This window comes from Cupressus sempervirens, chromosome 7 (assembly GCF_028749045.1).
Source record: "Cupressus sempervirens isolate cs-2001-9-10 chromosome 7, ASM2874904v1, whole genome shotgun sequence".
In the NCBI taxonomy this organism is placed as follows: domain Eukaryota; kingdom Viridiplantae; phylum Streptophyta; class Pinopsida; order Cupressales; family Cupressaceae; genus Cupressus; species Cupressus sempervirens.
The window spans coordinates 95,381,167-95,399,876 of record NC_143124.1 but is presented as its reverse complement, the minus strand read 5'-3'; the positions used below and the strand labels follow the sequence as shown (position 1 = coordinate 95,399,876).

Here is an 18,710-nt window from a genome sequence, read left to right as displayed (position 1 = left end):
GCTTCCAGTCGATCAATCCCGTCTCAGCTCGCTTGCTCATTTAATATAAATACATCTCGTAACTACCCACCGACTCGTTTACCTTCTCAGACACATTCAAGCTCTGTTTATTGCCTTCCCATTTGATTCCATGACAACTGCTTCCTCTTCCATAACAAACCGTGAGAATATTTTCCATGAAATTACAGGAGTGGCTTCGTTATCAAGATCGCAGAACAAGGAGCCATATGAAGTTTTCATCAATCATCGTGGACCTGATGTGAAGTTGACACTGGCAAGCTCCATTTACCATTTCCTTGATGGCCTTGGAGTGAGCGTCTTTCTAGACCGAGAAGAGCTTCAGTTGGGTGACTTCTTTCCAAAAGAAATTGAAGATGTGATGCGTAGTTCTGTAACTCATATCGCCATATTTTCCAAAGATTATGCGAGATCGCCCTACTGTTTGGAAGAGCTGCGGTTTATGCTAGAAACAGGGGCCCCAATTATTCCCGTTTTCTATGATGTCCAGGCGGCTGACCTCAGATGGCCTGATTCTCAGGGAACGTATGCTCAGGCCTTTCGAGAGCACGAAAAAAAAGGTAGATATCGGCCAGAAACTCTCAAGAAATGGAGAGATGCACTCAAGAGTATTACGCAGTAATGAGTATGTATCTCATTGATCAGATGCATTTAATTACTTATTTTGTCGTTTTAAAATTAAAATTTTAACAATCGCTAACATCTTACTAATGTTATTTCGCAATGGCCAGTGATGAAGGACTTCTTTTAAGAAAAATTGTGAATCGAGTACAGCAGGAGTTAAGGAATGTGAAAGTGCCATTCGAGGTTGCTCTGTATCCTGTTGGACTGGATGATGCCGTGAAAGGCTTTGAAGATTCCATCGGTCGATCTCCTGGCGGTCATGGAAAGCTACAAATTGTGGGAATCGCTGGCATGAGCGGCTGTGGGAAAACCACACTTGCCAGAGAACTATATAACCGAAAATATAAGGCCTTCTGTCACTCTAGCTTTCTACCTGAAGTAAGAGATTCTGCATTGCCTGACCTGCAGAAACAACTGCTGGAGGACTTGCTACATCCGAGAGATATACCATACACCGATGAAAGCCGACTCAAGTCAATTTTGGCTGGGCGCTTCAAATTCTTGTCATCTTCCTTGCTCATCATTTTGGACGAAGTTGATTGCGTGAATCAATTAAATGCTCTGTTGCCAGCCAAGGGTAGTGCCCTTAGATCTGGTAGTATGATTATTATTACTACAAGCAATCGAGACGTCCTTAGATCTTGGGGTATCTCCTCGGTTTACGAAATGACAACACTGGATCCGCATTATGCAAAGGAACTTTTCTGTTGGCATGCTTTCGGAGAGCCCTCTTCACCGGCAGCCTCAGAAGGTCTCGTTCAAGAGTATGTAGATGCTTGCAATGGCTTACCCTTGTTGCTTAAGGTCATTGCAGGGATGCTTTCCGGAGGGAATGAGGAGAAGTGGAGAAGTAATATAAGCAAGATTTCTAGATTAATGCCCAGCGATATCAAAAGTAGGCTGAGTGTCAGTTATTATTCACTAGAAGAAGAAGAGCAAGCTATATTTTTGGACGTAGCTTGTTTCTTTGTAGGTGAAAAGAAAAATTTGGCCATTGCCGTGTGGGATGCAGCTGGGTGGAGTGGCCTCGAAAACATTGTGAACAAGTTTCTCGTTGAGATTGACAAGCAGGGTCGTATAAGAATGCATAATCATCTTCGCGACTTAGGAAGAGAAATCGCCATTAAATTCCCGCCGCATCGTCTTTGGTTCTCTAAGCAGATTGCCAAGATTACCAGCAGTATGAGATCCGTACAGGTAGGGTTGATATTTTATGCGTCTGAGCAAGGAAATCAGAGTAGGGTTGCTTGCCTCATTGATTGCTTTGATTCAACTTTAATACCGTTTCTCTGTTTTCTATTCAGGAAAGAACCCTGATCCGCGGAATAATGACGGCAACAACTGAATTTGTTTCATGCTCTGCTTATGAGGAGTTCCCTAAATGTTGCCATGACTCCCCGCTGCCTTTTGAAGAATGGATGGATCTTAGATTCCTACAACTTCTCGTTGTTACCGGGGAGTATTTCAGCTCATCGGATTTCGTCAAACTAACAAAGAATCTGGTCTGGCTTCGTTTGTTTGATTTTCGAGACACAGATCTTCCCTCATGGCTTTCAGTGAAAAATTTAAGGGTTTTAGACCTTTGTGGTGCATCGAGATTACAAGAACTGTGGGAAAATAATGCGCATGTAAGTAGATATTATGTTTTATCATACTTTTTCAAAACCCCTCTTGCAGTTCCTAGCCTAATAGCTTGATTAAATTGAAAATTGCTTGCAGCCACCAAAAGAGTTGAGAGAGATGATTATTACTGCTACTGAAGGCAGCATTTTCCACAGATTTCCAACGAACATATCGGGTCTGGAACATTTGAAAAAGATAGCATTGATTTCTGATCATGGAGTAGAATTTCGCTTTACCACACTGCCGGACGAGTTTTGTTATCTCCGATCTCTGGAGCACCTAGAGCTACGGCATTGTAAATTGCTGTCATCACTACCCAAACATTTTGGCGAGTTGAAAGAGCTGCGATATCTAGATTTGCGCTCTTGCGAAATGCTGTGGAAGTTGCCCGAATCTTTTAAACATCTGGAAAATCTGGAATATCTTGATTTTTCAGGTTGCATAAAGCTCGTCCCTACGCCAGACATTTTTGACAGCATAAGAAAGCTGAAGAAGTTGTATCTGTCAGGATGTTCACCTAGATGGCGAGAGTTGCCCTTGCATATAAAAGATCAGAAGTCACTGAGCGAGCTTCATCTCCAAAACACTATGTTAAAGAACGTGCCAAGCAATATCAGTCAACTGAGAGAATTGAAAACACTGAGAATTGGAAGTCCCCACTTGAGAGACTTGCCAATGTCTCTTGGAGATTTTTCCAGCTTGACTACTCTGAAAATTACAGGTTGTAACAAACTGGAATTTTTGCCTCCATCTCTAGAGAGACTTAAACTTCTGGAAAGTCTCTGTCTAGAAGACTCAGAAGTTAATTCTTTACCCGAAGGATTAATGCGACTGACTAATCTTAAAATTTTGGAGATTTTTGACTGTCCAATTACCGAATTGGATTTCAGTTCGGCGTCTTCTTCGTCAATGGGGAAGCTTATGGTTATGCATTTAAAAGGAACCAAATTGACAAGGGTGTCAATTTGTAAAGATTGTTGTCCTAGGCTTGAAACTCTCCAGCTTGAACAAAATGGCGATTTAGCGGAGATGGAGATCCTTTCAGTATCAGTCAAGATAGTCAAAGTGTATGAATGCACAGTGCTTCGCACAGTCAAGGGCATCCCCGATTTAGTGAACCTTGAGACACTAGAAATAACGGGATGTCAGGCGTTAGATCAAGATACTGTTGAAGCGGTTACGAAATGGGAATGTTCATGGGAATTTTTGAAGGCCATGCAGAGTCTGAAACAATTCAGTTCTCTCCGAATCCATTAGAAGGCCACAATGCTCTGATTCCTTTCGAAGCATGTTATGAGAAGAAAAATTGCAGAGTTCTTTAAAATTATATCCCTCCGAGGATTAAGAGGTTGAGCCAGCGGCATTAGCAAGATTCAGTTGTTTTATCTAATGGAGGAGTTTCACCCAGCCTATGGTATTCAGCATAAGGATCGTATTTGATTTCTGTTGCCGATAAGTAGAAGTATCCGTGTTATTGCTTGACTGAAATTATCCGCACTTTGAATTATATATACAGATAGATATGAAATTGTGATGTGAATATCAGGATTTAACTGTGTGATTTTGAGTCAAACTCGATGACCCATGTTTCATGAGTAGTGATTCAACATGAATCCATCTCTCATGAGAATAAATGGGACACTTAGCACTCATTGGATCTAGGTGATGCTCACAGGGGTGAAGCACCGGGACTTCCCGGGAGGTCACCCATCCCAGTACTACTCCAGCCTGAGCGCGCTTAACTATGGAGTTTCCTCCACAGTTAAACCCAAAGCTTGCAACCCCATTTGCAAAACCTTCACCAAGTGTTGTGCCTTATGAACCATTCATTAGAAAGCCCCTTAAGCTCATCAATTGATAAGTAGGAGATGATTTCCACAGCTAGTCAAATTGTGATGTGAATATCAGGATTTAACTGTGTGATTTTGAGTCAAACTCGATGACCCATGTTTCATGAGTAGTGATTCAACATGAATCCATCTCTCATGAGAATAAATGGGACACTTAGCACTCATTGGATCTAGGTGATGCTCACAGGGGTGAAGCACCGGGACTTCCCGGGAGGTCACCCATCCCAGTACTACTCCAGCCTGAGCGCGCTTAACTATGGAGTTTCCTCCACAGTTAAACCCAAAGCTTGCAACCCCATTTGCAAAACCTTCACCAAGTGTTGTGCCTTATGAACCATTCATTAGAAAGCCCCTTAAGCTCATCAATTGATAAGTAGGAGATGATTTCCACAGCTAGTCAAATTGTGATGTGAATATCAGGATTTAACTGTGTGATTTTGAGTCAAACTCGATGACCCATGTTTCATGAGTAGTGATTCAACATGAATCCATCTCTCATGAGAATAAATGGGACACTTAGCACTCATTGGATCTAGGTGATGCTCACAGGGGTGAAGCACCGGGACTTCCCGGGAGGTCACCCATCCCAGTACTACTCCAGCCTGAGCGCGCTTAACTATGGAGTTTCCTCCACAGTTAAACCCAAAGCTTGCAACCCCATTTGCAAAACCTTCACCAAGTGTTGTGCCTTATGAACCATTCATTAGAAAGCCCCTTAAGCTCATCAATTGATAAGTAGGAGATGATTTCCACAGCTAGTCAAATTGTGATGTGAATATCAGGATTTAACTGTGTGATTTTGAGTCAAACTCGATGACCCATGTTTCATGAGTAGTGATTCAACATGAATCCATCTCTCATGAGAATAAATGGGACACTTAGCACTCATTGGATCTAGGTGATGCTCACAGGGGTGAAGCACCGGGACTTCCCGGGAGGTCACCCATCCCAGTACTACTCCATAGTTAAGCGCGCTCAGGCTGGAGTAGTACTGGGATGGGTGACCTCCCGGGAAGTCCCGGTGCTTCACCCCTGTGAGCATCACCTAGATCCAATGAGTGCTAAGTGTCCCATTTATTCTCATGAGAGATGGATTCATGTTGAATCACTACTCATGAAACATGGGTCATCGAGTTTGACTCAAAATCACACAGTTAAATCCTGATATTCACATCACAATTTGACTAGCTGTGGAAATCATCTCCTACTTATCAATTGATGAGCTTAAGGGGCTTTCTAATGAATGGTTCATAAGGCACAACACTTGGTGAAGGTTTTGCAAATGGGGTTGCAAGCTTTGGGTTTAACTGTGGAGGAAACTCCATAGTTAAGCGCGCTCAGGCTGGAGTAGTACTGGGATGGGTGACCTCCCGGGAAGTCCCGGTGCTTCACCCCTGTGAGCATCACCTAGATCCAATGAGTGCTAAGTGTCCCATTTATTCTCATGAGAGATGGATTCATGTTGAATCACTACTCATGAAACATGGGTCATCGAGTTTGACTCAAAATCACACAGTTAAATCCTGATATTCACATCACAATTTGACTAGCTGTGGAAATCATCTCCTACTTATCAATTGATGAGCTTAAGGGGCTTTCTAATGAATGGTTCATAAGGCACAACACTTGGTGAAGGTTTTGCAAATGGGGTTGCAAGCTTTGGGTTTAACTGTGGAGGAAACTCCATAGTTAAGCGCGCTCAGGCTGGAGTAGTACTGGGATGGGTGACCTCCCGGGAAGTCCCGGTGCTTCACCCCTGTGAGCATCACCTAGATCCAATGAGTGCTAAGTGTCCCATTTATTCTCATGAGAGATGGATTCATGTTGAATCACTACTCATGAAACATGGGTCATCGAGTTTGACTCAAAATCACACAGTTAAATCCTGATATTCACATCACAATTTGACTAGCTGTGGAAATCATCTCCTACTTATCAATTGATGAGCTTAAGGGGCTTTCTAATGAATGGTTCATAAGGCACAACACTTGGTGAAGGTTTTGCAAATGGGGTTGCAAGCTTTGGGTTTAACTGTGGAGGAAACTCCATAGTTAAGCGCGCTCAGGCTGGAGTAGTACTGGGATGGGTGACCTCCCGGGAAGTCCCGGTGCTTCACCCCTGTGAGCATCACCTAGATCCAATGAGTGCTAAGTGTCCCATTTATTCTCATGAGAGATGGATTCATGTTGAATCACTACTCATGAAACATGGGTCATCGAGTTTGACTCAAAATCACACAGTTAAATCCTGATATTCACATCACAATTTGACTAGCTGTGGAAATCATCTCCTACTTATCAATTGATGAGCTTAAGGGGCTTTCTAATGAATGGTTCATAAGGCACAACACTTGGTGAAGGTTTTGCAAATGGGGTTGCAAGCTTTGGGTTTAACTGTGGAGGAAACTCCATAGTTAAGCGCGCTCAGGCTGGAGTAGTACTGGGATGGGTGACCTCCCGGGAAGTCCCGGTGCTTCACCCCTGTGAGCATCACCTAGATCCAATGAGTGCTAAGTGTCCCATTTATTCTCATGAGAGATGGATTCATGTTGAATCACTACTCATGAAACATGGGTCATCGAGTTTGACTCAAAATCACACAGTTAAATCCTGATATTCACATCACAATTTGACTAGCTGTGGAAATCATCTCCTACTTATCAAGATATGAAATTGTTATTACATCACTTATTTATATAGAGCAATGTAAATTTCAAGAATGCGTTAGATGTTTTCAACTGATTTCTCACAATCTTCTAAAGGTTACTCGCTTCTCAGTTTAGGGATTCTGTGAAATTGGCTAACAATAGGTAATGCAATTGTGGCTATATTTGATGTTGTTAAATTATGTTGCTCTCTTTTATGACACTATTATTAATAATGAAAATTCTTGAATGACTCTTGGGTTACCAAAGTTCGTTCACATTATGATAAAGGTTTAATAGATCCACCATGAAGTAGGCTACATTTCTTGTATTATCTTAAGATTCAAACATGAGAAATTTGAACCATTAATGATCATTGAGGTTTCAAATTTAAGAGTTTGTTATAATTGTTTAAATGCTTTTGTCGATTAATGAGTGCTTATTCATAAATATGGCTGAATTTTTTATGATCGTGGAGGTTTTATATTTAAGAGTTTCTCATAGTGTCTGAAAAGATTTGGTCTATTAATATCAATACTTATCTATAACTACAAAGTAATAACTATAAATAGATGTTTAATGGATAATTAATATTACTACCTTGCAATTAAATATTACAGATGTCATTCAATTTAATTTAATCTTTATGCAATACAACACTCTTAGAATTTTTGAAAAATACCCATTTTATAACTTAAATACAATTGATAAATAGTCATAGATGAACCCAATCGCCCTTGGTTATTTTACTTAGAGAATCCCACTGTAAATAATTGGAGATGATAACAACAATTGAAACATGTATGAGTCCATGCTCTATGCTAAATTTATGCTATATATTAGTGATAGAGGATATCTCCTTGTTGATAGAAGTAGTTATCCTTGATAGAAGTAGTTATCCTAAGGAGGGGGACATATCCTTAGTTTTTGTTGACAACCATGGGGCTGCGAATACAAATTCTAAGTATGGCTTGGAGTATTTTAGCATTGTTCACTTGGTATGATTTCTAGGTCATCCTCAAACCTATTCATTGTGGCTTCGTGTATCTCCTTTCGCACACACAAGAACATATGCTAAAATTCATTCATATGGATAACATATGTACATTTTCTAAATCCTCTATGGGTGTAAGTGACATCTCTCCATCCTGAGGAAACACATCTTTTTTTTTGGCTAAATCCTCTACATGTATTAGTGATACTTCTCCATCCAAGGAAACACGCCTTTTTTTTTTGCTATATCCCTCCTAGGGTAACACACATATATTTACACTCTATGGTGATGCTAGAAAATTGATCTATGAGAGGACATATACACATACTCATGCATGCATAAACTATTTCCAATCGCACAGGATTGACTACTGGGGACACAAACCCGCTAGAGCATTTGATCCTAGTCTTTCTGTTTTGTTTTTGTGATTGACTATCAGGTACACAAACCTATAGACCATTCAATCCTTTCTCATTTTGATTCATGGTAGGGGACACAAACCCACTAGGCTAGATAATTACTTGCTTTCTCTCCCTCTCTTAGTTCTTTCATGTTGGTGCGGTACAATCATGAGGGATGTAGTCCTTTGTGATGTTGATGCTTTTCCTATGTGATGTCGTATGCTTTGTAATAACCTTCTAAATATGATATTAGTGGATGAGGCATTATTAATCAAGGTCTCTTTCACTAGTTTATTTGGGCTTTAGTACTAACCTCTTTTGCATTTTTTTGACTTTATTTTCCTTTTTTCTTTGATTTTCTATCACTTTGGTTTTGTGCTCTTATGCACGAGAATGGAGTACCTTAGGTTTGGGGGCTTATGTCCTTAAGCTTACTGATTTTTTGTAAGGACCATTGCAAATGTAATTACACTGCCTTCTTGGTATACGTGTTCCAAGTGCCAACAATCTCTCTTTCTATTGTGAAAGAGATATAGATATGAGTAATTTCTATTCATTAATATTTAATTAATATAACAATTTATAATTTAACTACACATACACACATTGACGCAGTGCAAGGCAGGAGAATCCCCAAAGGGGATGTCCTAGACCCCAACAATATAACCACATAGTGGAAACACAACAACAAGAAGCAAAAATGCAAGATCTGATACCAAATTACAATAATTTGTTCATAAAATATAACTGATTACATGCAATATGCCTAGTTGTAAGGTCTTCTAGGTTAGGGCCAAATACAAACAACAATTACAAAATTAGTTATCCAAGATCCAACAAGATCCAACTTACAAACCCAATCCCATCTAGTCCAGATACACAATTGACAAAACACCAAGAAGAATCCACACTTGTACCCTCAGGTCCACCAAGCAATCCTCTTGTTTCTAAGTTGCAACTCTAGCTCTTCAAATTCGCATCTATCATTCATTCCATCCCAACTTCATAACTAAAAGACTCCAAAAGACCCCTACTTATACCAATCTAAGCCACAAGTTGGCCCAGAATGCTAAAAACTAAATAAACCTAACATTAAATACTTGAAGAGCCACAAGTTGGCCTCGAACAGAAATTAAATATCTAAAAATTGATATCTGAGAAAAATCACAATATCTCCTAGCTCCAATTGAACTAGAGCTCGTGCTTTGAAATAAAGGTAGTACTTTAGGTCCTCTACGACTCCATAAATTTGAAAAGTCTGATTCATTAAGGATATATATGCATCCATCTTGAAAGTCACACATAGAAACCTACCACGCAAAACTACCAAAAATCGATACTCCAGGAGAATTACCATATCTCCCAACTTATAATGAATTAGGACTTGCACCTTTGACAAAAGGAATTAGTATAGGCTCTCTTCAATCCTTGAAATGTACATCTTCTAATTTATTGCATAAATCAGTTACACAGCCTACAATAGGCACCCAGAAACGAAAAAATGCAGCTCCAACAATAAAGTAAAAATGACTCAAACTTTAACTCAATCCATCCAATCTCTATGCAATCATGAGGAAAGGTTCTCCAATGTGTCTCCAACACATCCCTAACCATGAAAGCATAACTCCACCAAAATCCAAGCTCGATACTCCTTCACACTCAACCAAAATTCCTCCAAACATGTAGGGATTGCAAGCAAACCCAAGATGCTCCTGCATCAGACATCCCAGGTTTGAAAAGATCTTCTAGTAACTAGAAGAACATTTTCTAAGATTCAACACATAAATCCCAAACTGGTTCTTCACATACATGTCCTCCAAGTCTTCAACTTCTAGACTCTTTCCCTTATTTTTCTTTTTCTTCTTCACATCCACCACAAGTGTTCCATAGGTATGCTTTCCATGCTAATCTCCAACCTTCTTAGAATATGCCAACTCAACTCGGCTACCAATACTCAGGTTTCTCCTATTGAGCTCTTCATTCTATAAAGGAATTAAGGAAAACTTCCTACCACCTTTGTCAAAAATAAATACATTACTAACACAATCATGCACAACCCTACAATCATACTGCCAAGGTCTACAAGTAACACATGGAAACTATTCATATCCACAATATTTGATCCTTATATTGTCTAATCTGGAAATCAACAAGGCATTGTTCCCTCATTTCCACAGCATGCTTACCTTGCAATCAGCCAATCCTATAAGGATAATGATGTCTCGCTCTTTTGAAACCAAGTTTCTAAACTATCTCCTTAACAACGAGGTTAGCTGTACTACCACCATCTACCACCACCTTGTAGACTTTACCACCAAACTTAGAACAAGTCTTGAACAAACTGGTTCTCTGACAAGAATCTAGTGTCCTCTCACCAACTAATACTCGCCAAGCTAGAAAACTCTCTCCTTACTGAGGCTGACTGTCCTGGACTTCAACCTCATTCACAATAGTAGTTGTCCTACCAATTGGACATTCAAAAGATTGATTCCCTTCTTTGCCACATCTAAAACAATTACTTCTGAACACACCTCCACATGTCCTCCTTTTGTGATTAGTAGGTTTTGATTCACTTTCAACACTCAATTTAGCTTGTGTTGAACTATCTTGCTTCTCCTTCCCTCAGGAACTACCTTGATTCTTCCTCTTTAGTTTCTCCTCTACTCTCAAAGCATATTGATAAGCATCCTCAACCAAAGGAATATTTAGCATACCAATCTCATCCTAAATATTAAATCTCAAACCATTAATATACTGAGCTACCTTATCTTTTGACAATTCTCTATGACCAAATCGAATTATCAACTTGTAGAACTCCTCGATATAATCTTTCATAGTCATATCCTTCTATTTCAAATTCTACAACTTCTTAAACAACTCAAGTTCATAATCAGTAGGAATGAACATAGCCTTCAACTTAGTCACCATCAATCTCCATCTAGAGATCTTCATTTCACCTTCCTCTTCTCTATCTCTTTGCAGTTCCTTCCACCAAAGAGTAGCATGTCCCTTCAACTTAGTTTGTGCCAACCTTACTCTGAGTGGATCCTCAATATTCTCAAGCTCAAAGTAGTCTTCCAATTCACCAATCTAATCAATCAGATCTTTAGGATTCAAAGTACCTGAAATATTACAAACCTCCATTTTATGCTTTAGCTTCAACAGAGATCCAGGTCGAGCAAACTAGCTAGCCCTATTTTCCATAGGTCTCTCCACATGATCAGTTTTGTCCTCACACTCGATCCAAAAACCTCAAAGTCTTTAGCAACTTCCTCATAACTGCCTTCAATACCCACATGCCTAGATACACCACCTAAAGCACTTACAATTTTAGCAATCATGTCACTCATTAATGCAATCTCAAATCTGAACTTTGCTCTTATCTTCTTTGAGATCCATTCTTCCACAACATCACTAAGATCATCAATTTCCCTAGGGTCCAATCTTCTTGAAGGCATCTTCTAAGATTTTTGCAAACCCTAATAAATCCACTTCACAAAATCCTAGTGCAAACTACCTTAACTTCGACGATCTATCAACACACTTAGGAACAACCTAGCTCTGATACCATTTGACAAAGTGCAAGACAGGAGAATCCCCAAAGGAGATGTCCTCGCCCCCAAAAATATAACCACACAATGGTAACACAATAGCAAGAAGTAGCAATGCAAGATCTAGTTCCAAATTACAATAATTTTTTCATAAAATAGAACTAATTACATGCAATATGCTTGGCTGTAAGGCCCTTTGGTTTAGGGCCAAATACAAACAACAATTACAAAATTAGTTCTGCAAGATCCAATAAGATCCAACTTGAAAACCCAATCCTAGCTAGTCCAGATACACAACTAAATCAGAACATCAAGAAGAATCTACGCTTGTACCCTCAGGTCCACCAAGCAATCCTCTAGCTTCTAAGCCCTAGCTCTAGCTCTTCAAATTCGCATCTATCCTTCATTCCATCCCAACTCCATAACTAAAAGACTCCACAAGACCCCTACTTATACCAATCTAAGCCACAAGTTAGCCTAGAATGCTAAAAACTAAAAAAACCTAACATTAAATACTTGAAGAGCCACAAGTTGGTCTCCAACAGAAATTAAATGTCTAAAAATTGATATCTAAATCGTGTTATCTTCTAGCACCAATTGAATTAGAAATCATGCTTCAAACTAAATTTAGTAATTTAGGTCCTCTATAGCCCCATAAATTTGAAAAGTCTGATTTATTAAGGATATATGTGCATTCATCCTGAAAGTCATGCACATAAACCTGTCATGCAAAACTACCAGAAATTGATACTCCAGGAGAATTTCCATATCTCCCAACTAATAATGAATTAGGACTTTGTATTTTGATAAAAGGAAGTAGTCTAGGCCCTCTTCAATCCCTAAAATGTGTAACCTCTAATTCATTGCACAAAATTAGTTACATGGCCTGCAATAGGCACCCAAAAACCAAAAAATGCAGCTCTAGCAGCAAGGTAAAAATGACTCAAACTTTAACTCAATCCATCCAATCTCTATGCAATCATTAGGAAAGGTTCTCCAATGTGTCTCCAACACATCCCTAACCATGAAAAGCATAACTCCACCAAAATCCAAGCTCGATGCTCCTCAACACTTAACCAAAATCCTTCCAAACATGCACGATTGCAAGGAAACCTAAGATGCTCCTGCATCATGCACACATATAATATGTATATATAAAATACATATAACTTAAATTTAGTTTTTTAAGTTTATGCAACTGAAGATACCAAAAATCAACACTCACTCTTAGCTAGGGAGGATAAACACATGACCATTTATTACCTCAATGAAATATTAAATATCTTCTTATCAAAGACATGTCTATCCCTCTTATCTACATATTTGAATAACTTAGTGGCTCAAATATGTAGAGACCTACAACCATATTAAAGTGTCACCCTTTTTCCCCTAAACACAAGATGGTTTGAGGAGGTTGCATGATTAGCCAAATATTTCATAGGGGTTGTCCAAAGTTTTTCTCATTATGCCAATAAGGCATTGCAAGTCAAAAAAGTATGGTGTGCAACAAGGTGATATTTTAGACACGTTTCCCATTCCTGCCACAAGACATAGAAGAAGAAATAAATTTCTACTTTAATGGACACCATGTTTAACAAGGTGCAAATCAATAGTGAAAATATGACTATAAAGAACGATAATTTGTTAAAAAGTTTATTAGTTTTTTGGAATGCTCTCCTAGTTTTTCTCCTAAGACTTTATGGTTTGGATTCCCTTTTTTTGACCTTTGCTCAAGCAAATTTACTTTATTTTTGGTTTATTGGTTATTTGCAGGCTTGTGATTAATTCTTTGCCACTCTATTTTCTAGACTTTGTTCATTTTTAAGGATTCAAACACCTTAAAAACCTATTTCTTTTGATTAAAAACATGTTGAAAGGGAAATTAGACTTTTTATATACTCATAAGAAAATATAATTTATTTAGGAACATGAGCTTTAATCAAGAACACTAAGAAAGGATGATAAAATAAGTGCTAAGAGGAATTAATAATATTATAATCTCTTAAGAAAATATCTCACTCAAAACATTCTACAAAAAATAACTTTTTGGGTCTTTCTCACATACACAAATATGTCATGAGCTCAACTTGATAATGGACCTTAACTATCTTACTAATTAATTTAAATTTTAACCATGTGTATATCTTTTTAACTGTTGCATAGTGGATTTAAATCTAGCACTACAAATAGCATCATTTTTTACATAGCCTACAAACAACTTCATTTTTTAAACAAGCTACCAATTTATATCATGTGTTACAGAAATTTATGCAAAAATATAGTATCTTTTCTGCAAACTCAACTTTCACACATACCACTTTGATATACCCTTTGTAGATAGTAAGGTGCAATTGATAGTTTTAAAAGCTTTCTTTTCTAAACAAAATAATATGGTGACAAAAAGTAAAAGTAATATTGTAGGAAACAACATATATCATAAATGGACTAAATATAAAAAAGGAAAAATTATGTCTGACATGCCTCTTTTGTCTACCTATCCACTCCTTTCCATAAAACTACAAAATATATCAATGAGAAGTAAATCTATAGAGGAGAAACTAATGTCAAGCCTCGATTGAAGTCCCCATCGGCACAACCCATAATTTTGAATAAAATACAAATACTAATTGCATTAAAATTTTGACTATAGCAAAGTAGAAAGTAATTAAAGTAATCCATATCTCTACCAATCCAAAATAAAGCTTACTAGTTACCTACAAAAAAAGATAGAGAGTGGGTGTGGATTTAATACCACCCTCTTACATTTCTACAATTGTTAAAATTTTCAAGATTAGACTAGTAAAGCCAATAGCTATTCAAAGTGGTTTTTGTATATTTCTTCATCATTGGTACATGACATAGTTGGATAAAACTGGTAAAATGATTCTTGCAAATATATAATTATTCTCTATTATTTATTTATAGTCTTTATCTTTTATTTTCCTATGGACCTCTAGTTCTTTCACATAACAAAAAAATTGAATAGTAATGTGCTTAAGACATACTACAAAAATAATTGGTCACAATTTGAATGTAATTATTCAGGTATTCTATAAAATTATCAAATGTAGATCAATAGCATCACACCAACCAAGACTGTCCTCATATTCAATCTATCAAACTAGCACATTACCTTTGTTAAATAGACTCATATACATATCATATAGAATACAACCATATAAATGTAGAGATAAATAGTCAATGCAACATTTAGAAAGTTTTAATGTAGCACATAGTAAAGATAGAACATAAATAATGCATCATGTAATTGAGGAAAGATGGACAAGTAGTTTATATACAAAATAGTGCATACAATCATACAAGAAAGAAAAGAAAAATATGCTCAAAATTACAATAGAAAGAAGGATGTCATAAGTTTTTAACAAACTAATTTAGGGCTTTTCAACTCTACAACCTAATTGATGTCCTATAAAATAGAATTTGGGTAGATTTCAGTCATGGCTACATACCTATTAGTAAATCAAGAATTTATTCTCTATGATTCTACACAATAACCATATAAATATTTGATTCTTGGGCACAAATCTGTTATTCATAGGATGCAATGTTATTTTATGCAAAATACAAAAATAATTAAGCAACTACAAATTTTCTTGCAAACAATAATCCAAATGTTGTTACCTAGGATATTTGGATTACCTATTTTGTATTGATTCAAGGATTTTAGATATAAACTACTTATTGCAATAAGAAACCCAAACATTATTTATTTACACAAAAAGATACCAAATATTATCACAAAAATACATACTGTAGACATGTTCCATGATAGAAAATACATCAAATTTTAAACATACCCATGATGTTGCAAGTGGAAACCTTTTTCTAGTGAGTGTCCAAATCTTAAACCACTTTGTCACCAAAAACCTTACTAATTCACATACTAAAACCAAACACAAGTGTCAATATACATACCCTAGATGATTCAGGGGAGAAAAACACAATAATATTTTTGACATACCTACACTGTTGTAAGCCAAAATGTTCTATTAACAACTATGCCAAAAAGAAATTCTAATTTATAGCCAAAACTTGTTGATTCACACACCAATATAAAATACAAAATCCAATATTCATACCCTAGATGGTTGGATGGTAGAAAACACAACAATGTTTTCAATAAGCATATGACGTTGGATGCTCAAATTTCTACAAACGGTAGGGTTACAAATGAATGTGGAAAGAACCTATGTCTTCTTGATAAAATTCACTATAATTTAGCTTCTAGATCTATAAATCTCCCACATCTATGAGGAAACAAAAAAAAAACCGAAATGTGAATATTTCAAAATGGCATGTGGAGTTACAACTTAACCTGGCACATTTTAAGGTCATCCATAGCAGTTATATTAGTAATACATGGTTAGTGGTTCTAGTTAGTAGTTCATCATTAGGAGGTTTTGTTAGTGGGATGTAGTTAATTCTTTGTTAGTGCTCAATTCTCTACATCCACTCAAACCTACCAGCCAGGGACCTGTGGTGTAATCCTTTTAGAGGTCATACTACCTTATAGTTGGTGCACGTTTGATTTTGATTGGTTGTTGCTAGGTCTCATATCCATCAAAGCCTCTGATAGAATTTTTTTACTAATTAGTCAATAAGCCATTATACAAAAAACTTTAATCTAAAAATATATTGTCTTACCAAGAAAAAAAAGATCATCAAAGCCTTGGTGAAAGTGCTAATTTGTTTTAAAAGATGTTTCCATAGAAAATTTTACTAACCTTTTAGAAATAATGAAATATCTTATTTGTTGTTGATTAGGTATGAAATTTAATGATAAATAATCTAAGAAAAATCTATTTCAATACAGTGAATTAGGGATCTCATTGTTATAAAATAATTATTTAATTTAGATGAGTAAGGTAATATTTTGAATCTTGTAATGATTCTTTTGATAGTTGAGCATAAAAAGTCACGCAGACGATGATAGAGTCATAGAATACAAGACAATGGACTTGAAGAATAGAGGAAAAATTGATGTCTAGGAAGTTTAGTAATTTTTCTTATATTTTATGGAATATTGGACATATTTGAGTAATTAGCTCTCAATTTAGTAAATGACCATGACTAAATTCATCAAACCATCAATCTACAGTATGTTGACTCGTGTCTTTCTTAGTGCAGGAGCACTAGGAGTTTGGTGCAAATACCTAATAGATTTTGGCTTTTAATGACCTTAGCCAAGTCATGAGTCTAATAAGGGCCATAAGAGGGTCCAATAGGTAGTTTTTAGGAAGTTTAGAGATTAATGAGTGAGCTATTGCAACTTGGGCAAAAATAGTTGCAAATTTGTGGCAAAAAGTTACTTCATAGGCAAAATTTGGCATAGTATGAAATGCTTAACTTGGGTCAAAATAGGGTTAGACATGTCTTAGATATGATTCGAGTTCATTCTATATGAATTTGAATATAGTGGATGTAAAAAAATGCAAAATTGTAAATGTTGTCAAATAGTTGTCATGACAATTTTTACAATTTTGAAAACTTGCAGGCCAACGTTTTGCAAGAAAGTGCAACTTTGTGAAAAATCAATTGGAGGGTCAAAAAATCCATTGGGATAGTTGTATTAGGCCATAATAAGACCTTTTAAACAAAATTCACAAGGTTGGAAGGCATTTCTCTGAATGAGCAATTTGAATTGAAGGCAGTTTTCTAGTTATTTCACCACAGTCAAAACTTTGCTCGAGAAAATCCTCTTCCATGGATTTACTTCACCTCCTTTTTGTCACATAAATATAGAATAGGTTGAATTATTTGATTTATACTTTTGGTGTAGTTTTTTGAATAGTTTTTCTCAATCAAATAAAATTCAAATCCTATTGGCTTTTTCATTGCTAGTTTTAGTGTTTATGTTGTTCAAATGGCTCCAACTTAAAATCTGAATGCATGATTCTTATGGCTCTTAAGGGATTAGTAGTGAAGTTAATTTACATTATGATCTATTTTGGATAGGTCTAGAAAATGTGGTTTACTATTTTTTCTCTCATGCTCTAGGCAAGCAAGTGATATCTTGACCAAGAGTGGTAATAGTTTGGATTAAATTGTACAGGTGGATTGAACAAATAAATCTAGGAGCATGGAAGATTTTTATGGATTCTAGATATACCCTATGAATGATATCAAGGGTAGTTGAATTTATTTGAGAATATGTTTCAATAAAAGACTAAATCTACCTAATTTCCTTTATAATTTGGCCCTATTTGGGTAGGGTACTGGACAAATAGGGTGGGCACCCAAGACCTGAAAAATATTTAACTTTTCAAAAAGGGTTACCAATAATGGTGATCATTTTATGGTATTCGTTGGAAATTTTTTGAGTTATTAGGAAAAAACCAAATTAGGAGACCTAATCAGGCCTAAAAGTCCTAAAAACTAGGTAAGTTGGAGATTGGTAATAAAAATAAAACAAGATTATTCAAAATGGTGTCAAATATGATTATAATAGCTTATATAAGAGGCACAAACCTCTTCATAATGATTGTGACTATTCAAGTTAACTATGGAGTGAATTCCTTTCAATTAGTTCAAGGAAGCAAACATAATTTTAATTGATAGAGAAACTCTAGTGTAGGTGGGAAATAAGATTGGATTTCCCCAAGGGTTAGGGTTGAAGGGAGAAAAACCTTAGAAGGTCTAGTGGTGACCTTGGTGAAGAGTTTGAAGGAAATTATTGTGGGAGTCTCCTTATCATTTCCAAATCCTCTACAAAATCTATTAGAGAAAGCACAATGAAAGTGAAACCAAGCCACATCTTGATTATCAAAATTGTATGTACTTGTGCCATCTTGCCCAAGAAACTTAGTCTACCCAAAACTAATTTTGAAGAATCCTTACGGTAAGTAGGAAACATAAAATATTACCACAAAAATCACCTTTGAAGAGTGAGCAAAATATATTTTCACTCAGGGGAAAAGAAATTTTTTCTTGATGTGGATTCACAACCATTAGGGGACAATAAATCATTGCCTTCAATTCCACAAG

General features: G+C 36.6%; 1 protein-coding gene across 1 annotated transcript; it reads left to right on the top strand.

Annotated features, from left to right (window-relative positions):
* Positions 1-345: 345 nt before the first annotated feature.
* LOC149545658 (disease resistance protein Roq1-like) lies at positions 346-3,708 on the top strand. Its single transcript, XM_089790763.1, has 4 exons — positions 346-643; positions 750-1,839; positions 1,947-2,270; positions 2,362-3,708. Exons 1-4 carry the CDS (start codon positions 498-500, stop codon positions 3,520-3,522), a joined length of 2,721 nt encoding a protein of 906 aa, XP_089646889.1. The 5' UTR covers positions 346-497; the 3' UTR covers positions 3,523-3,708.
* Positions 3,709-18,710: the final 15,002 nt, after the last annotated feature.